General features: G+C 41.2%; 1 protein-coding gene across 3 annotated transcripts in view; it reads left to right on the forward strand.

Annotated features, from left to right (window-relative positions):
- Positions 1 to 8,035: 8,035 nt before the first annotated feature.
- Positions 8,036 to 23,490, forward strand: part of LOC112624786 (UDP-glucuronosyltransferase 2B20) — a 34,108-nt gene continuing 18,653 nt past the window's right edge. The window contains exons 1-4 of one of the 3 annotated variants that reach the window (XM_025385770.1): positions 8,036 to 8,124; positions 10,953 to 11,740; positions 13,468 to 13,616; positions 16,339 to 16,470. In XM_025385770.1, the coding sequence (XP_025241555.1) occupies positions 11,017 to 11,740; positions 13,468 to 13,616; positions 16,339 to 16,470 (1,005 nt within the window). In that variant the 5' untranslated portion in view covers positions 8,036 to 8,124; positions 10,953 to 11,016. Of the gene's footprint in view, positions 8,125 to 10,849; positions 11,741 to 13,467; positions 13,617 to 16,338; positions 16,471 to 23,490 lie in introns of those variants that run through there. The other 2 variants (XM_025385772.1, XM_025385771.1) reach the window with 2 other exon arrangements.

A 23,490-nucleotide genomic window follows, 5' to 3' on the forward strand; every position in this document is an offset into this window, starting at 1 on the left:
GGGAATGCTTTCAACTTTTCCCCATTCAGTATTACATTGGCTGAGGGTTTGCCATAGATAGCTTTTATTAAAGTATTCCCTTGTATGCTGATTTTGCTGAGAATTTTAATCATAAAGCAATGCTAGATTTTGTCAAATGCTTTTTCTGCATCTATTGAGATGATCATGTGATTTTTGTTTTTAATTCTGTTTATGTGATGTACCACATTTATTGATTTGTGTGTATTAAAACATCCCTGCATCCCTGGTATAAAACTAACGTTGTCATGGTGGATTATCTTTTTGATACATTGTTGGATTCAGTTAGCTAGTATCTTGTTAAGAATTTTAGCATTTATGTTCATTAAGGGTATAGGTCCGTAGTTTTCTTTTTTGGTTGTGTCCTTTTTTAGATTTGGTATTAGAGAGATGCTGGTTTCATAGAACGAATTAGGGAGGGTTCCTCTTTTCTCTGTCTTGCGGAATAGTGTCAAAAGGATTGGTGCCAATTCTTCTTTGAATGTCTGGTAGAATTCTGCTGTGAATCTGTGTGGTCCTGGACTTTTTTTGCTGGAAATTTTTAAATTACCATTTCAATCTTGCTGATTCTTATTGGTATGTTCAGGGTATCTAATTCTTCCTGATTTACGTTAGGAAGGTTGTATTTTTCCAGGAATTTATCCATCTCTTCTATGTTTTCTAATTTATGTGCATAAAGATGTTCATAGCAGCCTTGAATGATCTTTTGGGTCTTGTGTGATTTATGCTTTAAAGATATGCTGTTTTGATGTGTTTCCAGAATTTATTTCAAGATTTAGATTTCCTTTAACAGTTCTTGTAGTGGTGGCTTGGTAATGGCGAATTCTCTCAGCATTTGTTTTTCTGAAAATGGCTATCTTTCCTTCATATATGATGCTTGGTTTCACTGGATACAAAATTCTTGGCTGACAATTGTTTTGTTTGAAGAGGCTGAAGATAGGGCCCTAATCCTTTCTAGTTTATAGGGTTTCTGCTGAGAAATCAGCTGTTAATCAAATAGGTTTTCCTTTATAGGTTACCTGCTGCTTCTCTCTCACAGCTCTGAAGATTCTTTCCTTCTTTTTTTTTTTTTTTTGAGATGGAGTTTCACTCTTTTTGCCCAGGTTACAGTGCAACAGCATGATCTCGGCTCACCACAACCTCTACTTCTTGGGTTCAAGTGATTCCCCCACCTCAGCCTCCTGAGTAGCTGGGCTTACAGGTGCATGCCACCATGCCTGGCTAATTTTTGTATTTTTAGTAGAGACGGAGTTTCACCATGTTAGTCAGGCTGGTCTCGAACTCCTGACCTCAGGTGGTCTGCCCACCTCAGCCTCCCAAAGTGTTGGGATTACATGCATGAGCCACCGTGCCTGGCTTCTTTCCTTCATCTTTTTTTTTTCTTTTTTTTTTTTTTTTTGAGAGGGAGTCTCACTCTGTTGCCCAGGCTGGAGTGCAGTGGTGCAATCTCCACTCACTGCAAGCTCCGCCTCCCAGGTTCACGCCATTTTCCTGCCTCAGCCTCCCTAGTAGCACGACTACAAGCGCCCGCCACCGCGCCAGGCTAATTTTTGTATTTTTAGTAGAGACGGGGTTTCACCATGTTAGCCAGGGTGGCCTCAATCTCCTGACCTCGTGATCCGCCTGTCTCGGCCTCCCAAAGTACTGGGATTACAGGCATGAGCCACCACGCCCGGTCTTTCCTTCACCTTAACTTTGAATAACCTGATGACAATGTGCCTAGGTGTAGATCTTTTTGCCATGAATTTCCCAGGTGTTCTTTGTGCTTCTTGTGTGGGTCTCTAGGAAGACTGGGGAAGTTTTCCTCAATTATTCCCCCAAATATATTTCCAAGGTTTTTGAATTGTCTTCTTCCTCGGGAATACCGATTCTTCTTAGAATTGGTCATTTAATGTAGTCCCAGACTTCTTGGAGTCTTTGTTCATTTTTTCTTTTTCCTTTTTTTTTGTTTTTTTTTTTCTGTATTGGATCAAGTTAATTTGAAGACCTTGTCTTTGAGTTCTGAATTTCTTTCTTCTCTTTGTTCAATTCTATTGCTGAGATTTTCCTGAGCATTTTGCATTTCTAAAAGTGTGTTCAAAGTTTCCTGAATTTTTTATTTCTTTGTCTTTCAGTTATTTCATTGACTATTTCTCTCTTCACTTATTGTATTATGTTTTGGATTTCCTTACATTGGGCTTTGCCTTTCTCTGGTCCCTCCCTGATTAGATTAATAACTAACCCCCTGAATTCTTTTTCAGGTAAATCAGGGACTTCTTGATTTACATAAATTACTGGTGAACTAGCGTGATTTTCGGGGGGGGGTGTTAACAAGCTTTTTTTTGTCATATTCCCAGAGTTGGTGTTCTGGTTCCTTCTCATTTGTGTAGGCTCTGTCTGAGGGAAGGTCTGGGGCTGAAGACTGCTGTTTGGACTTTTTTTGTCCCACGGGGTGTTCCCTTGTTGTAGTACTCTCCCCTTTTTTTGTGGATGTGACTTCCTGTGAGCCAAACTACAGTGATTGTTGTCTCTCTTCTGGGTCTAGCCACCCAGCAAGTCTACCCAGCTCCAGGCTGGTACTGGGGGTTGTCTGCAGAGTCCTGTGATATGAAATATCTATGGATCTCTCAGCTGTGGATATCAGTGTCTATTCAGGTGGAGGGTATAAAGGACTCTGTGGGGGTCCTTAGCTTTGGTGGCTTAATGTTCTATTTTGTGCTGGTTGGCCTCCTGCCAGGAGGTGGTGCTTTCCAGAAAGCATCAGCTGTAGTAGTGTGGAAGAGACTGGTGGTGAGCGGGGCCCTAGAACTCCCAAGATTATAGGTCCTCTGTCTTCTGCTATGAGGGGGTGGGGGGGTTAGGGAAGGACCTTCAGTTGGGGACGGGTCTAGGCGTGTTTGAGCTCAGGCCCTCCTTGGGCAGGCCTTGCTTTGGCTGCTGTGGGGGATGGGGGTGAGATTCTCAGGTCACTGGAGTTGTGTACCTAGGTGGATTATGGCTGCCTCTGCTGAGTTATGAAGTTGTCAGGGAAGTGGGGGAAAGCCAGCAGTCACAGGCCTCACCCAGCTCTCATGCACACTGAAAGGCCACTGTCACTTCCACCGTGGCCCCTGCAACAATACCGAGTCTGTTTCCAGGAGGAAGGCAAATTGGCCTTGAATATTTGCCTGAGGTTTTCTACATCCCAGCTGCAAAGAAAAGGGCTTTAGTTCTTCCCCTGCCTGTGAAGTCTGCAACCTGGATTCATGCCCTCCCCCAAGTTCTAGCCAGGAGGCTTCTCACCTGTTCGAATTGTTACAAAGTTCAGCAGAGAAATCCCTTTCACTGTGGACTTTTACCCCTGTAATGTTCTTGTAACAGTTCAAACTCCGAGAGCGCACCAACAGAAAACACGAGACAGTGTGGAGCAACATGCTGTTTTAATGAGTACCTGGGTGCAGGCAGACTAAGGCCTAAAATGGCATCAGCCCCAAGTGAGGATGGGACAGGGGTTTTATAGTCCTCTGTAAACAGTAAGTGTCCCAGTCTGGTGTGACTGCTATCTAGTACCCAGACGACCTCTTTCTTGATCTTTAGGGGTATGTGTCTTCCAGCCTTCCAGCCAGGGTAGGTGTCTTCCAGTTGGCTCTCTTCCTGCTTCTGCTACCTTGCTGATGCATGCTGCTGACACAAGTGGCCTTGCGTCTTGGGACTGCACCTGAGAGGAGGAGTTACTCATCCCTTCAAGCTTTCAGGCCTCAAGGAGAATCTTTCATTCCTGTCTATTTGGTTATAGAATAAAGGAAAAAGGGGTGACTTTCTCAATAACTACTTCAGGCATGACATAGGGGTTGGCATGGGCACCTTGGAAAAAGAAAACCTTAATTTTGGGGGTATTCTTGAGAAACTGGTTGGTATCCAGCATGTCGTTGTAGCAAGAGCACCGTCTGGATTGTCTGGTTACACGTCTGTGCCTGCAAGACAGTTAGGTTGAGAGGACAAGGAGATGTCAACAGGGAGAGGCACGACCTCATTTGCTGCTTCATAAATGAAAGACCATGACTGGATTAAGGAGGGGAGGTAACTCCTGAGTGGCTCAGAGTCTGATAAGGGTGGAGGCCCCAAGACGAATGTTTGATCATACCTGATTTCAAAGAGACTATAAAAAGAGGGTGCTTTTGCTGTTGTGCAAAGTCTCATGAGGGCAAAAGGGAGATTTTTTTTTTTGTCCAGGACTGGCAGGTTTCTAGAGCCAGCTTGGTGAGTTGGGCTTTAAGGACAGAGTTAATTTTTTCAACCTTGCCTGAAGATTGAGGCCTGTAGGGTGTGTGGAGAACTTACTTTATTCTTAAGGATGTAAAAATGCCTTGGGAAATTTGACTGATGAAGGCAGGACCGCTATCGGACTGGATGGATGTTGGGAGTCTGAAATGGGAAATTGTATGCATGATGAGTTTATGTGATGATATTTGCACCTTCTGAAGTTGTTGGGAATGCTTCTACCTAACCGGAGAAAGTACGGACAAGGACTAGAAGATAGCGGAGCCATTTATCATGCGGCATATGAGTGAAGTCTACTTGCCAATCTTCCCCAGGTATCTGGCCCTGGGCTTGGTGGGTAGGAAAAGGCAGAGGCTGGAGGGAGCCCTGGGGTTACACTGAGGGGTAGATAGAGCAGGACTGGATAATTTCTTGAACGTGGATGGAATGGTGAGAACAAGTGAGAATAGGGTGGAGAAGTTGCAAGAGAGGCTGGTAACCAACATGGAAAGTATTGTGGAGGCTTTGGAGATGAGGAAGGCTTTGAGAGTGAGGAAGAACAAGCACCCTTCCTTGACATAACAAGATCCTTGCTTTTGAAGGTTTTGGGCTCAGAAGTCTTCTTTTTCTTCTGAGGAGTAAAGAGGAGAGAACAAGGACAGGGATAGCAACCGGCCTTTGCAAGGTTGTAGGGCTACTTGTTTGTCTACCTGATCTGCTAGGGCATTTCCATCCAATTTAGGATTGTCTGGGGTGTGGTGGCCCCTGCGAGGAATGAGGGCAACTTGCTGGGGGAGCCTGGCAGCTTGAAGGAGCTTGCTGATGAGAGAGCCACTTATGACAGGAGCATTATTTACAGTTAGGAAACCTCGTTCTTTCCAGATGGATGATTATGAGTGCACTATGTGGAACGTATAATGAGAATTTGAATGTATTGATCTGTTTTCCGGATGTTAGAGTGAGAGCTCAAGTGAGGGCAATGAGTTCAGCTTTTTGGGAGGTGGTGCCTAGGAGGAGCGGATTGGCTTCAATAGTGTTGAGGGGGGCGGTGACACTATAGCATAGCCAGCATGTCGGTGTCCTTGATGTAGGAAGGAGCTGCCATCTACAAACTAAGTGAAGGAGGCATCTGGAAGGGATTGGTCTGTTAGGTTTGAAAAAGGTATAAGAAAGGTTTGAACAGTATTCACATAGAAGAGTGTGAATAAGAGTTTTGGGCAGTTGTAACTTCAGGTAAGAGCATGGCTGGGTTTAGATGGGAGCTGGTTAGCATGGTGATGTGGGGAGTTTCTATGAATAGAGCATACAGTTAGAGGAGATATGGGGCAGAGAAAAGACTTAGTACACTGCAGTGAGCTAACATGTCTTTGATGTTATGCGTTGAATAAACTGTTAGGTTGGCATGAAGAGATAGTTTTAGGCTTTTAACAGAGAGGACAGCAGCTGCCACCAATGCTCAGAGGCAGGTAGGCCATCCGATAACTGTGGCTTCAAGCTGTTTAGGGAGGTAGTAGGCAACAACCTTGGGGAGTGAGTCCCTGAGACTAGGTTAGAACACCTAGTGCAACTCCATGCCATTCATCAGTATAGAGGGAGAAAGGTTTAGTGAGGTCTGGGAGAGTGAGGATGGGGGCTGAGATAAGAGCCTTTTGGAGTACATGGAAAGGTTGGATAATAGGCTGTGCAGGTTTTAAAGGCTCATGGAGAGGGCTTTTAGCAGCTTGGTATAACGGTTTGGCAAGTAGATCAAAGGAGGAAACCCAGAGCCTAAAATATTTCACTAATCCTGGAAAAGAGATAATTTTTTGCTTAGTTTGTGGAGGTGGGAGGGACTGGAGGAGGGATATGTGGTCTGTTGTGAGACCTTGGGTTCAGCGGGTAAGAGCTAGGCCTAGATAGGTGACTAGGGGGGTGCATATTTGTGCTTTCTTAGGGGAGACCTGATACCTCCGTTCTGCCAAGAAGATTAAAAGAGAGATAGTATGTATGGGTGTTGCAGTTTCTTTGAGAGGGGCTACACAGGAGCAGATTATTAACATATTAAAGGAGAGAGGACGATTTTAGGGATAAAGTACCGAAGTCACTAGCAAAGGCTTGCCCAAAAAGGTGGGAGCTGTCTCTAAAACCTTGAGATAGTACACACCAGGTGCGCTGACATGAAAGGTGGTTGTCGGAGCTTTCCCACGTAAAGGCAAAGAAGTTCTGGTAATCAGGGTGTAAAGGAATTGCAAAAAGGCATCCTTTAGGTTTAGAACAGAAAAATGAGTGGCATTGGAGGGAATTGTGGAAAGTAAAGTATATGGGTTAGGAACTACTGGGCTTACTGGGAGTAGAGCTTGGTTAATGAGACTGAGGTCCTGGATTAAGTGATAAGTTCCATCTGGCTTTTTAACGGGTAGAACTGGTGTGTTAAAAGGAGAGTTTGTTGGGCTGAATAGGTGACTGGTGAGGAGGAGAGAAATGATATGCTTTAGGCCTTTGAGAGTTGCTTGGGGGATGGGATACTGCTTCTGTGATAGGAACTGAGTGGACTTCTTAAGGGTGGTGTGGATGGGAGTGTGGTGTTCTGTGACTGAGGGTGTAGAAGTATCTCAAAAAGTGGGGTTAACTACAGATGGGAGATAAGGAAAAGTTGAATGTTTTAGGGTGGGAAGTCGGAGGAGTAGAAAAAGTTAGAAGACTTGGAGGGGTCTGGGTTGATGTGTTGGGTACTATGGGGAATGTGGAAGTGGAGAGCAGTGTGGAGTTTTCAAAAGATGTCTCTGCCTAGGAGCATAGTTGGGCATGAGGCCAAGACTAAGAAAGAGTGACTGAAGGAAAAGTTGTGCAAGGAGCAGAAAAGTGGAGGGGGGGCTTGGAGTTTGGAGACTTGTCCATTGATTCCCACAACAGAGACTTGGGAGGACTGGCTGGGTCCTGAAAATTTAGGTAAAACAGAATAAGTTGCCCTGATATTAATTTTCAAAAAACATACTGGCCTACCTGCCACCATCAGGGATACCCTTGGCTCAGATGAAGCAATGGTAGTTGCTGGGGCGTCTGTTCCAGGTCACTGTCCGTCTTCAGCAGCAAGGACGATGAGATCGGAGAAGGAGGTTTTGGCCGGCTGGGGCAGGCAAGGGGGCGGTCCTTGCTGGCGCTCCTCACAGTCTGACTTCCAGTGGGGTCCTCTGCAGAGGGGGCACGGCCTGGTGGGCTTACCTGGGTTTGGGCATTGCCTAGACCAGTGGCCTTCATTGCCGCACTTGATAATAGGCACTAGGTGGAGGTGGATTGCTAGGAGGCCTCTGTGTGGAGCTGCAGCCCCGTGGGCCTACAGGGCCCCTGATGGTGGAGGCAAGCATTTGAAACTGTCCTTTTTTTTTTTCTTTTACTTTCCTCATCACAACTATTAAAGACTTTGAAGGCTAAATTAAGAAGGTTTCATTGTGGGGTTTGAGAGCCGTAGTCAAGCTTCTGAAGCTTGCGCCAAATGTCAGGGGTAGATTGGTTGAGGAAGCAAAGGTTTAAAATAGTGGTTCCTTCTGGGCTGGCTGGGTCTAGGTTGGTATATTTTCTCATGACTTCAGTTAAACAGAAGAGAAAAAGGGTTGGGTTTTTGTCAGCACCTTCGGTGATTTCTGAAAGTTTTTCATAGTCTATGACTTTATGAGAATCCTTTTTGAGTCCTGCAAGGAGACACACAATCATGTGGTCTTGATGGCAGTGTCCAGAGGCCCTGTCTTGACAATCCTGGTGGGATTCCTGATTCGGGACTGCCTCTGTGCCAGCAGGCTGGGCAGGAGTTTGCTGATGAATTGTATTAGCATACACCTGAGCTAGGGTCCAAATATGGACCCGGTCTTCTGGGGTGAGGGTGGAAGAGAGGATAAGTAGAGGTCGTGCCAGGTTAGTTCATAAGACTGTATAAGGTACTGAAACTCCCTAATATAAGAGGTAGGGTCTTCTGAAAATGAACTGAGTCTTTTGTTAATCTGAGAGAGATCAGTGAGGAAGAAGGGAACATGAATTCTAACAATACTTTCAGTTCCTGCTACTTCCTGAAGGGAGCATTCTAGCACCAGCGCTGAAGTACGGGTGGTGCATGGGCCAAAGATGGTGCCTACGCTGGTGTGGGCAGGAGAGAAGGAAGAAGCCAGAAGGGATTCTTGCTGAGGGTTTGAAGGGGAAAGGGGGGTTGAGTTGATAGGCAGTGGAGGACAGATAGGGATGTAAGGTGACATGATGGGTACGGGCTTCAGGAGAGGGCAGTGAGGAAGGAGAATGAGTACAAGCAATGCTAGAGTTGTCCTGAGGAGAGGACGGTGTAGGAAAAGAAGTGGCTAATTTTGGAGGTGATGTCAGCTGGAAAGATGATGGCTGAGAAGACAATGAGGAAGATTGGGGAGTTAATGAAGATGGTTGAGATGGAGGGGTAGGGGCTGGGAGGGGTGGACAGCAGTCAGCTGGATCCAATGAGGAAAAGAGGTAGGGTCAGGAGGAGAAAGATGATGAGGGAGATGAGAATGGAGAAGGATTTGAACAGGTAAGCAAGAATTGCAGAGGTCAGTTTGTGATCTGAGTGCAAAAAGTCCTGGACACAAGGAATTTCTCCCCATTTTTCCAGTGGCTGGCAATAACTGCTTAAGTCAGTTAAAATTATAAAGTAGAATGATCTATTTGTGGGCCATTTGGACTCGTTATCTAATCTAATTCACAGTCTGACCAGGCTTTATTGTATAAAAAAGATAAGGCACTTAGGGCGGATGTCTTGCCTGCGGTCTAAGGTTTGCAGATTTTTTATGAGGCAACCTGGAAGGCTGTTTTTTGGAATGGAGGACCAGGAGTTTTCCATATCAAAGAGTAGGCTCAGGAGAACAGGGAAAAAGGAGACCATCCTGGACAGCTGGAAGGAGACGATAAAAGGAGCTATCATCACCGCTGCCTTTTTGGTTCCTGGAAAGGGGTCAAATGGCTTAGTGGCATCCCCCTAAGACCAGATGATGAGTGAGTGCCTGGCACATGCTGGAACCTTGTTGGATCAATGCTGGATTTTTGGACCAGAGAAACCAAGAGAGGCCATGCAGATTTTCCCCTGTTAACTGGGCTCCCAGGGAAACTTACCAGTAGGCAAGATCAGTGACCAATGTGCATGCACAGAGAGGCAACTGGAAGCTGAGGAGCTTCCTTTGTCTGGTTGCTGTGGCCTGCTCTCTGGGGAGAATGGGTAGGTCTGTGAGCAACACAGACCTGAGCCCCTCCCGGGTTTTCCCACCAGATGTAAGGTTCTTGAATCGGTTTGAACCCCCGGAGTGCGCCAACAGACAACATGAGGCTGTGTGGAGCAATATGCAGCTTTAATGAGTGCCTGGGTGCAGGTGGGCTCAGGCCTAAAATGGCATCAGTCCCAAGTGAGTATGGGACAGGGGTTTTACAGTCCTCTGTAAACAGTAAGTGTCCCACTCTGACGTGACTACTATGTAGTACCTGGACAGCCTCTTTCTTGATCTTCAGGGGTACATGTCTTCCAGCCAGGGTAAGTGTCTTCTGGCCGGCTCTCTTCCTGCTTCTATCTTGCTGACACATGCTGCTGATGCAAGTGGTTTTGTGTCTTGGGACTGGGCCTGAGAAGGGAGGAGTTACTCATCCCTTCAGGCTTTCAGGCCCTGAGGAGAATCTTTGAACCCCCTGCTCCGCTGGTCACCTTCATGATGGATTCCTGTGGTGCCAGGCAGGAATGAGCCACTTGGGTATCCAGAGAGCTCCTAGTGGCTTTCTGCTACTTCCTCTACCCCTGTATTTTGCTTGGCTTGGTTCTCTAACTTGACTCAGCTCCAGGTAAAGTCAGGAACTTCTCCCACAAACAGACCTTCAGCTTCTCCAGTGGGGATGCGTATTCGGGAGAGGGGGCTATCCTTTTGCCACTTCCATTGTTGGGGCACTCACAGTATTTGGTATGTCTCCCAGGGCCTGCAAGAGCAGTACACTTACTGCAGAGGGTCTGTGGGTCCTCTCAGAATTGCTGGTCTGTTCTTGCAGTTGATCTGCAGCTAAAATTCACAGTGCAAGCCTCCACATGCTACTCTGTCTAGAGCTGAAATTTCACCCCATCTGCCATGATCGCTGGAAAAATCCTCATTTATTTTTTGAAAGGTAGAGAAAATGCTAATCTATAGAGATAGAAATTAGATTAGTGGTTGCCTAGGGTAGGATGGATGCAAAATTTCAGAGTGGGGGGTTAAAGGCTATTATATATAATTTTTTAGAGGTAATACTGATTGTTGCAGTGGATGTAAAATTCTGAATATACTAGGAAACACTGAACTGTACACACTAATTGGTGAATCATATGGTATATGAATTATATATCAACAAAGTTTTAGAAGACATTCCTTGTACCATGATATTAAAAATGCTGTTTGTGTTGTATAATTACTTCATCTCTCTGTGTGCAGGGCATTGAAGTCGCAGGAGCCTCTCATTTACCACTGTTCTTAACAGCATTATAAAATAATTACATAAGAGAGATTACTTACATATTACATATGCTGGGTCCTAAATGTTATTGTTTGACTAGAGTAGTTATAAACACAAAAGAACACCTAACACACTAAAATAAATATGAGGTCATCTATCTTTTGTTTGTCTCCTTGGCATGCACCTATTCAGACTGTTAATATTATGTGTTTATTTTTAACTTTAGCAGTTATATTTTAACTTGATTGATTTATCCTCAGATTTAAGTATGAGAAATGACAGAAAGAAACAGCAACTGGAAAAGAAGGATTGCATGAGACCAGGATGTCTCTGAAATGGACGTCAGTCTTTCTGCTGTTACAACTCAGTTGTTATTTTAGCTCTGGGAGTTGTGGAAAGGTGCTGGTGTGGCCCACAGAATACAGCCATTGGATAAATATGAAGACAATCCTGGAAGAGCTTGTTCGGAGAGGTCATGAAGTGACTGTGTTGACATCCTCGGCTTCTACTTTTGTCAATGACAGTAAATCATCTGCTATTAAATTTGAAGTTTATCCTACATCTTTAACTAAAAATGATATGGAAGATTCTCTTATGAAGCTTCTCGATATTTGGACATACAGTATTTCAAACAGTACATTTTTGTCATATTTTTCAAAACTACAAGAATTGTGTTGGGAATATTATTACTATAGTGAAAAGCTCTGTAAAGATGCAGTTTTGAACAAGAAACTTATGACAAAACTAAAAGAGACAAAGTTTGATGTCATTCTGGCAGATGCCCTTAATCCCTGTGGGGAGCTACTGGCTGAGCTATTTAACATACCCTTCGTGTACAGCCTCCGCTTCACTGTTGGCTACACATTTGAGAAGAATGGTGGAGGATTTCTGTTCCCTCCTTCCTATGTACCTGTTGTTATGTCAGAATTAAGTGATCAAATGACTTTCACAGAAAGGATAAAAAATATGATACATAAGCTTTATTTTGACTTTTGGTTTCAAATACATGATATAAAGAAGTGGGACCAGTTTTACAGTGAAGTTCTAGGTAAGTCATGTGTCCAATTAGTGCTTATTAAGTCCTAACTTTTCTGTGCCTTTGAAGGTGAGCTTATACAAATACTATGTCAGAAGATAGTGTTTTTAAGGGAAATTACAAATTGCAAATGTAAGATGATCTATCAATCTCAAAAATATTATAGAATGTTGACCTTATAGAATCAATTAGAACCCTGGGACCATCACTACTACAGGATGCCCAAAGAATCATAAACCTTCAATGTAAAGCGCTTATGATTTCATCACATATCATTTTGCTATACATTTTTTCATCTTTAAAAAAAGTCAATAGATACCTCAAAAAAATCTTCACGGAGGCAGACATATAAATTTAGTATTTACACATATTTCTAGAAAAATTAGCAATGCAGGATTGAGGAATGTGTTTCTCTTTGAGTACCTCAATTTTCTCATTTAGAAATTAAAATTTTTTCACATAACAAGAATTCCTTCACAGTTGAGAAATATAGTGACTCTACTCCAGAAACAGAAGCCTAAAACTTGAGATTTCTAATGTTTATACATTCCTTCACTAACAGCTTGACAATTATTTCTGTCAAAAACTGAAATCTTGTTGAAAGCGAACATCTAAGTTTCAATCTGTATTTTATTAAACTGCATCTCTCCATCAAACAAAATATAGGCCAAGTTAAGGAAGAGCACATATCTCTGTGTCGATAAATTCTGAAAAATTTTTAGTTCTCATTTGTAAATATATTTATTTTAAAAATCTAATTATAGTAAGATCTTAAGATAAACCAAGATGTAGTAGTATGAAGATTTCAGTGTTACTCTAAAAAATCTCATGGTTTACTTGGAGAACCAAGGATCAAGGAACTAGCTCAATAAATTGTAGAGACTAGAGTACTTCCTGGAAAGCTGTTTTCATGGGTAAGATGAATTAATTGTGGAACTGAAAGAGTTATCTAAATGTATATTTGTTACTATTGCAGCTTCAGAGAGAAGACAAATGTGTATTTAAGTTCATAGTGGCTACATTAGTCCATTCTCACAGTGCTATAAAGAAATACTTGAGACTGGGTAATTTATAAAGCAAAGAAGTTTAATAGATTCATGGTTCCACATGGCTGGGATGCCTCAGGAAAGTGAGAATCATGGCGAAAGGCTAAGGGGAAGCAAGCTTGGATCTTCTCACTTAGCGGCAAGAGAGAGAGGTGCAAGCAGGGGAAATGCCAGACACTTATAAAACTATCAGATCTCATGAGAACTCATTGAATATCATGAAAACAACATGGAGGAATTCACCCCATTATCCCATCAGCTGCCATTTGGTCCCTCCCTGGACACATGGGAATTTGGGAATTATAATTCAAGATGAGAGGATATTTGCATGGGGACAGCCAAACCATATTAATGACTTATTTTAATAATTATTTATGATTGTGAATATACTGATGTTACATTAAAGATGTTAAATATATTGATGTTACATTAAAGATGTAAGAAGATTCAGAGATCTTCTTACAGATCTCTGAATACTTTGCCTTCCTTATATATACATATGAGCAACATATGCAATACATAAAAATTAAATTATGACTATATATAAATGTATGTATATATATTTTATCAATGCACAGACATTTTGTATATCTTTTGGTGTGTCATTCCAAGTCCTTTCAGGAAAATACCTGCATATTCAAATAACAATTCTTGTGTTAGCTACCTTTTGTTTTGTTTTGTTTTTTCCATTAGGAAGACCCACTACATTATTTGAGACAATGAGCAAAGCTGAAATGTGGCTCATTCGAACCTATTGGGATTTTGAATTTCCTCGCCCATTCTTACCAAATGTTGATTTTGTTGGAGGACTTCACTGTAAACCAGCCAAACCCCTGCCTAAGGTAATGTATTCCTGTTTGATTTGTTTGCTTGACATTTTCAGAAGGAATGGCAGGATATTTTTCATTCAGAGTGTTTAACTCAGAGTAAGGGGGAATATGGGAGGCCAAAAAAAAAAGGACTGGCCATTAGAAAATTATATATCTCTACACTATCACAAGTATGTGAATGTTATTATCATTAAAGACTGAAGAGGATTACTAGGGAGATTTTGAAAAAAGGGTTGGTTAAAAATGCCTATAGGCATTTCCTTTATAATATATTCACATGAAACTGTACAGAGAATAAATCATGATGGTAAGATTCAATATTAGTAGCAAATATTCACTTAAAAATCTCTGGAAATAATTCAAATATCTTATATTAAGAAATGGTTAAAAACTTACACAATGTGCATGCCATGCCATCACAATCCTTCTTTCAAAAAAATGTTTAATCACACTGTCAACCATATTACAGGTATAGTTGGAAACTAAGAAACAAAATGATGAGTAGAACAAGATCACAATTTTTTGTAAGATGAAAAGGCATATGCAATGAGATTAAAATTTTCTAAATAAGCATCATGTATGTACATTGAGTTATATAAATAGAATTAAAGCTATAATGAAATGGTACTCATTTTAAGTTGGTGATATCTCTAGACAGAGATATGGGTAAAATTATTTTCTTTTTCTAAATTTTCACACTTTTACAAGACTACTTACATTGATCTTCTTTTACCATTACTTTCCTAAAGACATCACAGAATGAGATCAGTGCTAATCTGTCTATAAACAGATATTTTATTATTTCAATACTGGGTGGATGAAGAAGGCTTTTGCAGTGAATGAGACAAAACATTGAACTCAAGTTACATTAAATGTGGCTACAGGCAACTGCAATTACACTGAGTTCCTGGATGCCTAGTGAATTATCTCTAATAGCCATACACTGACTCTCCAATTAAAACTGATGTCAGGCCTGGTGCAGTGGCTTACGCCTGTAATCCCAGCACTTTGGGAGGCCAAGGTGGGTGGATCACAAGGTCAGGAGTTGAAGACCAGCCTGGCCAAGATGGTGAAACATGCCTCTACTAAAGACAGAAAAATTAGCCAGTTGTGGTGGTAGGTGTCTTTAATCCCAGCTACTCAGGAAGATGAGGCAGGAGAATTGCTTGAACCCAGAAGGCAGAGGTTGCAATGAGCCAAGATTGCATCATTGCACTCCAGCTTGGATGACAGAGCAAGACTCCATCTCAAAAAAAAAAAAAAAAGATGTCATAAAGTTAAATTACATTTTTCAAAAATACCAATATTTGGTCTGCACTGACATACTTTAAAATTTTTTTTTTATTTGTAAACAGTTTTATAAAGAAATTTACCCCAATGATTAGGACCAGAAAGTATATTTGTTATGATAGAAGGGGTTGGTCATTATTTTACTGAGAAAAAAAGAATTTAGAACAAAAGGGACAACAGCAACAAAAAGATGGGTATACAATTTTGATATGATATCCAGGAAATGTATGGGTCTACATTTCTTTTCCTCTTTCTCTCTCTCTCTCTCTCTCTTTTTTTTTTGTGTGTGTGTGTGTGTGTGTGTGTGTGTGTGAGAGAGAGAGAGAGAGAATACACTGAGCGATGTGGAATTAGAATGGATTTAAGTTTAAAAACAGGAACACATCAGGAAACACAAGTCAGAATAATTCATTCTCAATCATTTCTAAGCAAACACATATTCACCAGGAGCTTCATATAGTGTGAGGGAGCTACTCTACAGGGTGAGTAGGTCTCCACTGGAGAAAGGCCTGGTGACCTCTCCCACTGTGATGCAACTGCTCCCTGTGAGACACAGCAAAGTGATGATGAGGGTCCCTCACATTCAGTTACCAATCAGCACATCAATTTCACAGTGTAATATCAGGACAAAAGATGTCAGAGTTATACCTAAACAATGACCTGAGAAATAAAATCACTCAATTATGTAACTATATAGTATATAATACTGTATTATAAATGGAATTCTCAGAACTATTTCCCAGAAATTCCAAACCACAATACCAGACTGCTGAATGTCAGTGATTCTTATACTTCAGCTTCTAAGGTTTTTTTGTTGAGGGGGGTCAGGGGTAGTGAGCGGTAGTAGGGTAAGTCTAGGAAACTCTAACTTTAAGTGAAATATTAAGGGTTAGAGAGCTAAAGAAGCTAAAGAAATGTAGATATAAAATCATTCTTATTGTAACTAACTTTTCCTCATTGCTCATAGTTATGTAATGGTTCCAATGACTCCTAACTAAAAGAACTGAACAGAAAAAATAAAATAAAATAAAACTGTACCAAACACAAGAGATTTAGTAGAACTACAAAAAAAAAAAAAAAAAATTAAAGCCAAGTAAAGCCACCTTCCAATAACCTATGTTAGTAATTATAATATTATAAATAAAGAGTCTGGGTGTAATATTTTCTAGCATTATCTCCTCCTACTGCAGTGTCATAGCTTTGTTTCATTCTTCCCTACACACACATACATACATGCATATGCAAACATATTTACACAAATTTGCATAAAAGATTACATATATGTTATATTAGACATCTTTCAAAGAAACTGGATGATTGGGTCAGTTTAAAAAAATTACTCCAATAGCTTCTGACTTTCTCTCTTAGATGTTTGTAACAATCCTGTCAATAGTGTTTTCTGTGCTGTTGCTCTTTTCTGATAGAACAAATTCTTTCTTCACAGGAAATGGAAGAGTTTGTCCAGAGCTCTGGAGAAAATGGTGTTGTGGTGTTTTCTCTGGGGTCGATGATCAGTAACATGTCAGAAGAAAGGGCCAACATGATTGCATCAGCCCTTGCCCAGATCCCTCAAAAGGTTAGATAAAGTGCCTTAATTGTGGGTGGCTCCTAAATGAATCTGTTAACTCTTCAAGAGTCTATTACAGAAATCTTCTGCCTGAAAATTTAACTGCTATGATAGTTCTAATTATCTCAGACATCTGTTCAAAGCAAAAACATATATGGAAGACCTTAAAATCATAAAGAGAGGGATTTTTGGTTGATAATAATGTTGGCATTAATATTGTGATCAGAAGGAAATACATTTAAGAGGTGCTAGTGAAGTTTGGTATTATCATGGTATTGTAGGCATGTACATAGAAATCACTAAATTCTGCCCTGTTATTTGCTCCCTCTGGTTTACAGGATTTTAGATGGTACTGTATATACTGTAGATATTATCAAAAAGCAGTTACATTTTAATAAGCTACTCTAGATCACAATAACAATAAGCAGGTATTGAAAAAAGTTTGAAATGCATCATACATCTTCGGTTTACCAAGCAATCTGGCTGCTTTTACTTCCCATGCATTGGAATATGTCTATTTAGTGTTCTGTTCAGGGTGCCACTCAGTGAAAGAATGTCCTAGTCAGACAAACCACTACTCTGGAGGTACCCATCTAGCCAAGTAGATTTAGAGAAAAAGAAAAACTTGTCTGATCTGCTGGCTTGGGTGCTGCTAATGTCTTAAGCAGAAAAATGTAATGGAAAGAATGGAGATAGAATCCTGCTTTTAGGGGAGACTGTGTGCATTATTAAATGGGCCTAACAAAGACTATGCTCTAAGAATCAGATTAGTGCCTTCTCCAGATTGAGGAAGGAGCAGGAAATATAAATAAACATGGTAGGAACTTATTTTCTAATCTATAGGATATACCTGCAATCTTTGTATATTTTCAATTTACGCTTTAGTTTCTTATCTCACATAGCCCTCTCTGAATGACCTATGGAAGTTTTTGCTGAAAACACAGTTATTTTAACACTCCCATATCCAATACAAGGTCAACATTTGTAAATTCTACTCCAGTTTATAAAGACTGCTTGGGAATTCTGAAATCAGTACCTTAGTTTGGTACTAGTCACGGTAATGACTGGCTATAGCTGATAATATATCAGTGCCATCGATGTTCTGCAGGGCATAATCTAAGTGTGAATGATCCGTTAAGCTAAATGTAACAGAATACAATTTTATACATTTTCAGTGTCTGTATTGTTAATCACGAATTATCAATGGGCTCCTTTTTCCTACACTGTTAGCATTTACAAAAGTAGCAATACTGATAATAGTCTGAATTTGTGTAAAATGCTGCCAATTGAAATTTTTCTTGAAAGTAGCACTTGATAATTAGCAAATTAAAAGAAATTACACATACTACATATGTAGCATTGATTTATTTCTCACCATAGGCTCAGTTTAAAGATTTAGTCTTTTGTAATCAACGACGTCAAATTTATAAAATAACTTATGATTAGTAGAAAAGTGGACATAAGTAAATTCTTCTCATATCACTCAAAATTAATAAATTTATATTAAATTTGGAAGATTACAGCTAGTATAAAGTACGTAGAGGGGGCGGAGCAAGATGGCCGAATAGGAACAGCTCCAGTCTCCAACTCCCAGCGTGAGCGACACAGAAGACCGGTGATTTCTGCATTTTCAACTGAGGTACTGGGTTCATCTCACTGGGGAGTGCCGGACGATCGGTGCTGGTCAGCTGCTGCAGCCCGACCAGCCAGAGCTGAAGCAGGGCGAGGCATCGCCTCACCTGGGAAGCGCAAGGGGGAAGGGAATCCCTTTTCCTAGCCAGGGGAACTGAGACACACAATACCTGGAAAATCGGGTAACTCCCACCCCAATATTGCGCTTTAAGCAAACAGGCACACCAGGAGATCATATCCCACACCTGGCCGGGAGGGTCCCACGCCCACGGAGCCTCCCTCATTGCTAGCACAGCAGTCTGTGATCTACCGGCAAGGCAGCAGCAAGGCTGGGGGAGGGGCGCCCGCCATTGCTGAGGCTTAAGTAGGTAAACAAAGCTGCTGGGAAGCTACAACTGGGTGGAGCTCACAGCAGATCAAGGAAACCTGCCTGTCTCTGTAGACTCCACCTCTGGGGACAGGGCACAGCTACACAACAACAACAACAACAACAACAACAAAAAAGCAGCAGAAACCTCTGCAGACGCAAACGACTCTGTCTGACAGCTTTGAAGAGAGCAGTGGATCTCCCAACACGGAGGTTGAGATCTGAGAAGGGACAGACTGCCTGCTCAAGTGGGTCCCTGACCACTGAATAGCCTAACTGGGAGACATCCCCCACTAGGGGCAGTCTGACACCCCACACCTCACAGGGTGGAGTACACCCCTGAGAGGAAGCTTCCAAAGCAAGAATCAGACAGGTACACTCGCTGTTCAGAAATATTCTATCTTCTGCAGCCTCTGCTGCTGATACCCAGGCAAACAGGGTCTGGAGTGGACCTCAAGCAATCTCCAACAGACCTACAGCTGAGGGTCCTGACTGTTAGAAGGAAAACTCTCAAACAGGAAGGACACCTACACCAAAACCCCATCAGTACATCACCATCATCAAAGACCAGAGGCAGATAAAACCACAAAGATGGGGAAAAAGCAGGGCAGAAAAGCTGGAAATTCAAAAAATAAGAGCACATCTCCCCCGGCAAAGGAGCGCAGCTCATCGCCAGCAACGGATCAAAGCTGGACGGAGAATGACTTTGACAAGATGAGAGAAGAAGGCTTCAGTCCATCAAATTTCTCAGAGCTAAAGGAGGAATTACGTACCCAGCGCAAAGAAACTAAAAATCTTGAAAAAAAAGTGGAAGAATTGACGGCTAGAGTAATTAATGCAGAGAAGGTCATAAACGAAATGAAAGAGATGAAAACCATGACATGAGAAATACGTGACAAATGCACAAGCTTCAGTAACCGACTCGATCAACTGGAAGAAAGAGTATCAGCGATTGAGGATCAAATGAATGAAATGAAGCGAGAAGAGAAACCAAAAGAAAAAAGAAGAAAAAGAAATGAACAAAGCCTGCAAGAAGTATGGGATTATGTAAAAAGACCAAATCTCCGTCTGATTGGGGTGCCTGAAAGTGAGGGGGAAAATGGAACCAAGTTGGAAAACACTCTTCAGGATATCATCCAGGAGAACTTCCCCAACCTAGTAGGGCAGGCCAACATTCAAATCCAGGAAATACAGAGAATGCCACAAAGATACTCCTCGAGAAGAGCAACTCCAAGACACATAATTGCCAGATTCACCAAAGTTGAAATGAAGGAAAAAATCTTAAGGGCAGCCAGAGAGAAAGGTCGGGTTACCCACAAAGGGAAGCCCATCAGACTCACAGCAGATCTCTCGGCAGAAACTCTACAAGCCAGAAGAGAGTGGGGGCCAATATTCAACATTCTTAAAGAAAAGAATTTTAAACCCAGAATTTCATATCCAGCCAAACTAAGTTTCATAAGTGAAGGAGAAATAAAATCCATTACAGATAAGCAAATGCTTAGAGATTTTGTCACCACCAGGCCTGCCTTAGAAGAGACCCTGAAGGAAGCACTCAACATGGAAAGGAACAACCGGTACCAGCCATTGCAAAAACATGCCAAAATGTAAAGACCATCGAGGCTAGGAAGAAACTGCATCAACTAACGAGCAAAATAACCAGTTAATATCATAATGGCAGGATCAAGTTCACACATAACAATCTTAACCTTAAATGTAAATGGACTAAATGCTCCAATTAAGAGACACAGACTGGCAAACTGGATAAAGAGTCAAGACCCATCAGTCTGCTGTATTCAGGAGACCCATCTCACACGCAGAGACATACATAGGCTCAAAATAAAGGGATGGAGGAAGATTTACCAAGCAAATGGAGAACAAAAAAAAGCAGGGGTTGCAATCCTAGTCTCTGATAAAACAGACTTTAAACCATCAAAGATCAAAAGAGACAAAGAAGGCCATTACATAATGGTAAAGGGATCAATTCAACAGGAAGAGCTAACTATCCTAAATATATATGCACCCAATACAGGAGCACCCAGATTCATAAAGCAAGTCCTTAGAGACTTACAAAGAGACTTAGACTCCCATACAATAATAATGGGAGACTTCAACACTCCACTGTCAACATTAGACAGATCAACAAGACAGAAAGTTAACAAGGATATCCAGGAATTGAACTCATCTCTGCAGCAAGCAGACCTAATAGACATCTATAGAACTCTCCACCCCAAATCAACAGAATATACATTCTTCTCAGCACCACATCGTACTTACTCCAAAATTGACCATATAATTGGAAGTAAAGCACTCCTCAGCAAATGTACAAGAACAGAAATTATAACAAACTGTCTCTCAGACCACAGTGCAATCAAACTAGAACTCAGGACTAAGAAACTCAATCAAAACCGCTCCACTACATGGAAACTGAACAACCTGCTCCTCAATGACTACTGGGTACATCACGAAATGAAGGCAGAAATAAAGATGTTCTTTGAAACCAATGAGAACAAAGATACAACATACCAGAATCTCTGGGACACATTTAAAGCAGTGTGTAGAGGGAAACTTATAGCACTAAATGCCCACAAGAGAAAGCAGGAAAGATCAAAAATTGACACTCTAACATCGCAATTAAAAGAACTAGAGAAGCAAGAGCAAACACATTCCAAAGCTAGCAGAAGGCAAGAAATAACTAAGATCAGAGCAGAACTGAAGGAGATAGAGACACAAAAAACCCTCCAAAAAATCAATGAATCCAGGAGTTGGTTTTTTGAAAAGATCAACAAAATTGACAGACCACTAGCAAAACTAATAAAGAAGAAAAGAGAGAAGAATCAAATCGACGCAATTAAAAATGATAAAGGGGATATCACCACCGACCCCACAGAAATACAAACTACCATCAGAGAATACTATAAACACCTCTACGCAAATAAACTGGAAAACCTAGAAAAAATGGATAATTTTCTGGACACTTACACTCTTCCAAGACTAAACCAGGAAGAAGTTGAATCCCTGAATAGACCAATAGTAGGCTCTGAAATTGAGGCAATAATTAATAGCCTACCAACCAAAAAAAGTCCAGGACCAGATGGATTCACAGCTGAATTCTACCAGAGGTATAAGGAGGAGTTGGTACCATTCCTTCTGAAACTATTCCAATCAATAGAAAAAGAGGGAATCCTCCCTAACTCATTTTATGAGGCCAACATCATCCTGATACCAAAGCCTGGCAGAGACACAACAAAAAAAGAGAATTTTAGACCAATATCCCTGATGAACATCGATGCAAAAATCCTCAATAAAATACTGGCAAACCGGATTCAACAACACATCAAAAAGCTTATCCACCATGATCAAGTGGGCTTCATCCCTGGGATGCAAGGCTGGTTCAACATTCGCAAATCAATAAACATAATCCAGCATATAAACAGAACCAAAGACAAGAACCACATGATTATCTCAATAGATGCAGAAAAGGCTTTTGACAAAATTCAACAGCCCTTCATGCTAAAAGCGCTCAATAAATTCGGTATTGATGGAACGTACCTCAAAATAATAAGAGCTATTTATGACAAACCCACAGCCAATATCATACTGAATGGGCAAAAACTGGAAAAATTCCCTTTGAAAACTGGCACAAGACAGGGATGCCCTCTCTCACCACTCCTATTCAACATAGTGTTGGAAGTTCTGGCTAGGGCAATCAGGCAAGAGAAAGAAATCAAGGGTATTCAGTTAGGAAAAGAAGAAGTCAAATTGTCCCTGTTTGCAGATGACATGATTGTATATTTAGAAAACCCCATTGTCTCAGCCCAAAATCTCCTTAAGCTGATAAGCAACTTCAGCAAAGTCTCAGGATACAAAATTAATGTGCAAAAGTCACAAGCATTCTTATACACCAATAACAGACAAACACAGAGCCAAATCATGAATGAACTTCCATTCACAATTGCTTCAAAGAGAATCAAATACCTAGGAATCCAACTTACAAGGGATGTAAAGGACCTCTTCAAGGAGAACTACAAACCACTGCTCAGTGAAATAAAAGAGGACACAAACAAATGGAAGAACATACCATGCTCATGGATAGGAAGAATCAATATCGTGAAAATGGCCATACTGCCCAAGGTAATTTATAGATTCAATGCCATCCCCATCAAACTACCAATGAGTTTCTTCACAGAATTGGAAAAAACTGCTTTAAAGTTCATATGGAACCAAAAAAGAGCCCGCATCTCCAAGACAATCCTAAGTCAAAAGAACAAAGCTGGAGGCATCACGCTACCTGACTTCAAACTATACTACAAGGCTACAGTAACCAAAACAGCATGGTACTGGTACCAAAACAGAGATATAGACCAATGGAACAGAACAGAGTCCTCAGAAATAATACCACACATCTACAGCCATCTGATCTTTGACAAACCTGAGAGAAACAAGAAATGGGGAAAGGATTCCCTATTTAATAAATGGTGCTGGGAAAATTGGCTAGCCATAAGTAGAAAGCTGAAACTGGATCCTTTCCTTACTCCTTATACGAAAATTAATTCAAGATGGATTAGAGACTTAAATGTTAGACCTAATACCATAAAAATCCTAGAGGAAAACCTAGGTAGTACCATTCAGGACATAGGCATGGGCAAAGACTTCATGTCTAAAACACCAAAAGCAACGGCAGCCAAAGCCAAAATTGACAAATGGGATCTCATTAAACTAAAGAGCTTCTGCACAGCAAAAGAAACTACCATCAGAGTGAACAGGCAACCTACAGAATGGGAGAAAATTTTTGCAATCTACTCATCTGACAAAGGGCTCATATCCAGAACCTACAAAGAACTCAAACAAATTTACAAGAAAAAAACAAACAACCCCATCAAAAAGTGGGCAAAGGATATGAACAGACATTTCTCAAAAGAAGACATTCATACAGCCAACAGACACATGAAAAAATGCTCATCATCACTGGCCATCAGAGAAATGCAAATCAAAACCACAATGAGATACCATCTCACACCAGTTAGAATGGC

The sequence above is a fragment of the Theropithecus gelada genome, chromosome 5 (assembly GCF_003255815.1).
Source record: "Theropithecus gelada isolate Dixy chromosome 5, Tgel_1.0, whole genome shotgun sequence".
In the NCBI taxonomy this organism is placed as follows: Eukaryota; Metazoa; Chordata; class Mammalia; order Primates; family Cercopithecidae; genus Theropithecus; species Theropithecus gelada.